At 28.4% G+C, this 4,568-nt stretch overlaps 1 protein-coding gene across 4 annotated transcripts in view; it reads left to right on the forward strand.

The window, feature by feature from the left end:
• LOC106459271 (protein sidekick-2-like) overlaps positions 1-4,568 on the forward strand; it is a 97,569-nt gene that overhangs the window by 46,376 nt on the left and 46,625 nt on the right. For all 4 annotated transcript variants that reach the window (XM_013918873.2, XM_013918877.2, XM_013918878.2 and 1 more), the window contains one exon: positions 3,035-3,219. In XM_013918873.2, the coding sequence (XP_013774327.1) occupies positions 3,183-3,219 (37 nt within the window). In that variant the 5' untranslated portion in view covers positions 3,035-3,182. The remainder of the gene's footprint in view (positions 1-3,034; positions 3,220-4,568) is intronic.

Raw genomic sequence — 4,568 nt, forward strand, 5'->3', positions numbered from 1 at the left:
ATTACTGATACCACATTTCTTAAATGACTTAATCACTATATCACTTCTTACTTTTTCTCATGAATTCTTCACCCACACGCAGATCTAGGCCTTTGCGTTTCATGAACCTATAACACCACGATGTATGACCAGTAAAATCTTCTAAACTATTATCACATGCAATCCTCTTTGCTTTAAAAATTGTCATATTTGTAGAAACGGATAGTCCTTGCCTTCTCTAATCCACAACCCATTCGTACAGTTTATTTTCGAGATCTTCCCTTTTTTTTCTCTTGGAAATTGCATTTATCACTTTTAATCATTTTCAATTCTTCTTCTTGTTCGAAACGAATAATTTTTTCTGTTAGTGGAGGACCAAAATATCTTTCGGCAGCTCTGTTTCCATGCTCTTTTGCATAGTTAATCACACTTAATTTAAATTTAGCTGTGTATGACAATCTCTTTTCTTTAGACATCGTAAGGGGTGAAAAAATAGAACGAAAAATGAAGAAACAACTCAGATACGGTACTTCAGCTTTCGGTGATGCATCCAACTTGACAGTAAGCACGTGTCAGACTGCCGAATATCAAATGAAAATTGAAATACCGATTAGGCGATTACCGGCACTAATTGCATTAAGCACTCTGATTGGTTAAGCGCATTGCACATTTGAATCTAAGGCAAGCACTCAAAAACAATTTTTATTTGTCAAAGTTAGGCCTGAAACGGCCTTATTCTGCTCCACATTAAACAGGGATCGTCGTGTATTTCCAAGCTTTTTCACTCTCATCCATTACTATAATTTATTTTTTGATTATTTAGGGAGCATTATAAATAGTTATGTTTTTAAAAGAAAAAACTACTCTACTATTATTATAATTTACACATGGCCTGTGTGTATATTGTATATATATATATACATATATATTATTCATACCTTCGGTGTATAGGACGCAAGCAGATTTTGACATCAAATTTTAGGGTAAAAAAGTGCATACACCGAAAAATACGGTAGTCTTTTTACATTAGATTTATTTATGTATAAGACTATTAAAATGCTTGATGATTTGTGTGTATCTATTATGTTTTAACTTCCATCTTCATTCTAGTAGAGATTCATTAAGAAAAAAATTATAAAATCAAAATGTGGCATTGACTATTTCAATGTTTGTGATAAAATTGGGACTTGAGGATAGAAACCCATGTATTGTTGTGAATATGACCCATTAGTGTTATTGAAATTCAAGATCCATATATCAATAAAATATTTGTGTATTAAGGTTGAATTTAGTATGATAGTACTTAACATTTTGGTATTTATGTCCAAACGTCATATTGGAGGCTGGAATGCCAACTTCAAGGACAGTCTTACTGTCTTCCCCCATTGATGTATAGTACTCTAATTTGGGTCTTACTTATGCCAGTACTTCGAAAATCCAAGGTATATTACATAATGACTCACCTTATCATTTGTGCCCTGGTGTTTTTTTCTTTTCCACAAAATTAAATCTAATTATATTATATATACATATAAATATACCATTTCTTTGGTGTACTAATGTTTGAGCCTTTGTACATGTACATAAACAAGACACACAAAATTGTAAGCTTATTGCTATATGCATATTATTTACAAATACTTTTATATTTTCAATCATATTAATGCAAAGGGATATATTATAAATATTTATATTTGTTCTAAACTGAGGTTCACATTCAATTGAAGTGGTAAATGTTGCTGAGATGAGTAACCTATTTCTACCTTTGATGTAAAAATTTCTTTGTTTCATCACTATTTTGGTTAATAGAATTATTTCAGATATTTAAGTCTTACTAATATACACAGTGTGCAAGATTGTTATTGATCAAGTAAAGAAATTTACAAAGTACAAACATCTTTAAAATAAAGTTTAGTTCAAGACTTAAGAGTTGATAGAGAATACTATGTTCAAAAATACAGACAAACTAAGTGTTATAAAATAGATAATTCTGTACTCTATACAAAGTAAATTTGTGGAAATTTTTAAAGTCTTTTATTAATGGAAAACATTTTTGAATTTGTGGATAGACATATTGTTCGCTGTATGCTTTAAAGTAAAGAATTCATTATATAGCTCACTATAGTGTACTTCAAGTTTGAGTCTTAAATATTTAATGTTTCAACAGAGTTTAAAAACATTTCTTTCTTTATTTTTACAGCACATGAATTGATTTAAATGTTTAAGTCATTTTTTGCTAGTGTGAGCTTCACTAAAAATCTAGGACATGTTTATGTGTGCCTAAACTGGGATCATTTTTATGAATAAAAAGGATAATTTAACCATAAATAATAGTAAGTTTCACAAGATGAGTGTCTTTTTAATCAGATCATACAATATTAGGTATGTTTTAAATAGTTCATAAAGTAAATGGTATCTGATGTGAATATATGAATCAGTGGTGGTTCAAGTGTCCAATCTTGCAGACAGTGAAACTGAAGAAGCAAGAATTATAAAGTGTTACAAGTAAACTAAAATTTTTTTTTAGACATTCACCAAAGTGCTAGAAAATTTTAGATAACTTGTTGATTTGCTTATTTAGAATAATTTTGACTTACATCCATCACTATTTTATCCATCCTGTTATCAGTCCACCAGATATTATGAAGTCCAGTGATATAATATAAAAAAATAAAGCTTTTTAAAACAAAAATGAAAGAAAAGAAATAAACATTAAAAGCAGTAATTTTATGAAAAGAATAAGATAAAAAAAAATTAATGTGCAATGAGGTACTTGTGAATCCAAATTTTTGATGTAAATTTTTAATTCATTATGAAAACCATCATTAATACATATGTTAGTTATTGGGAGTGTGTTAAGAATGTTGACTAGAATTAAGATAATAGAATCTTTTAAACCATTTTAGTGCTTCATTTTCAGTTAAAAAGGTTGTAAGGAAGTTCTGTGTAGGGTTTATTTTCTTTACTTAAACACTATGAATATTTAAAAAGATCATTATAGATGCAACAATCTTCAATTACTAAGTAATGTTTATTTTCTCTTTTTGAATTCCAGAAATTTGGTTTTCGGTTTTAGGAATTGTCCACAAAATGATGTGAGTAACAACACTTGCTGCCAGTGGAGAAAGGATACTAGCCCACCATATGATAACACTAACAAAGTCTTAGAATTTACATTGACTGCACGTAATAGCCTAGGACATATGAAGCAGGAATTCGTAATAAACCATTATAAATATGGTGTGTCAGCTCAGTTTTTATTTTTTTAAATTTATATCTTAAAGATGAATTCAAAATATTTACATTATTCATACTGGTTTGTTAGTTCTTTATCACCTGTTTTTTCTTTTATTTGTACTGTCATATGTTTTAGAATTTATTTAATCTGCTTTTATTTTTTATTTATTCTTTTTGTACCATCGATAATTGATACATTAATTTTTTGCCCCTCTTAATTACTTTATAAGTACTTATTTTTTGTTTATCTCAAAACACTGTTTAAGTTTTTTCTAGTGGCTGAAACAGATCATGTAACTTAATAAAATATTAAGTAACTAAGTGTAAATATTGGTACAATAATTTATTTTAAGTTACTGATATTGCTGATATCATGCAGTTATTGCCTACCTCTGATGGCTCAATGGTAAGTTTGAGAAATTATAGTGCTAAAAATTAGGTTTCATTACCTGTGGTGGGCACAGTACAGATAGCCTGTTGTATAACTTTGTACTTAACAACAAACAAACAAAGCTTGTATTTATGATGGTTTTAGAAAACTATTCTTTCTCTTTTTCTTATTTCATTTTTTCTGTTAATGAAAGAAGTTCCTAATTTGAAAAAAATATGATAAGGCATTTTGAAAATTTATTATAGATTTTAGTTTTTAGAAGCTATAAGCAGTTGTTCAGTGTATCAAAGTGATCAATGAAAAGTGTCATTACAAAGTGTGTTATTTTTGTCTTCTCTTTGTAACATTCTAGTACTACTGTTTGTAAAGCACTGTTACAATTTTATCCTCACACCAATTAAATTAGCATTGTACGTGTAATAGTATGGTATGTATATGTTTGTTTCTGGTCACATATGTGTAAATATTAGAGTTTTTATATATGTTTCACCATGCTGTTATAATGATGTATGTTTTAAATAAAATTGATAAAACAAGACAAAAATATTTTTTAATTGCTCAATACTTTATTTGTAAAATTTAAAAAATATAAGTTAAAAAATCTTTAAAAAACTCCATGTTTTGGTGGAAATAATTCCACCATCTTCAGGAGAATAAACCACGAAGTATGCATGAAGTTTCTTATAAACCTAATGTACATGTATAATTAGCATTTTTTTTCACAGGGGTTCCATTTATAACAATGATTTCCAAATATATACTTCCCTGGCTCCTTGGCATAAATCTCTATTTATATTCATTTTGTTTTTAACAATTTCTAAGGATTCTCCTATATTTAGTTCATCTTTTTTTGTTACCTGTTTAAGTATTTTTACATTATCCCAGTCAATAACGTGTAGAATTTGCCACATGTTCCGCCAAAGCCGATTCACCTGTTTTAGTTATACCACCACATTTTGAT

Source organism: Limulus polyphemus, unplaced genomic scaffold (assembly GCF_000517525.1).
Source record: "Limulus polyphemus unplaced genomic scaffold, Limulus_polyphemus-2.1.2 Scaffold583, whole genome shotgun sequence".
Classification (NCBI taxonomy): Eukaryota; Metazoa; Arthropoda; class Merostomata; order Xiphosura; family Limulidae; genus Limulus; species Limulus polyphemus.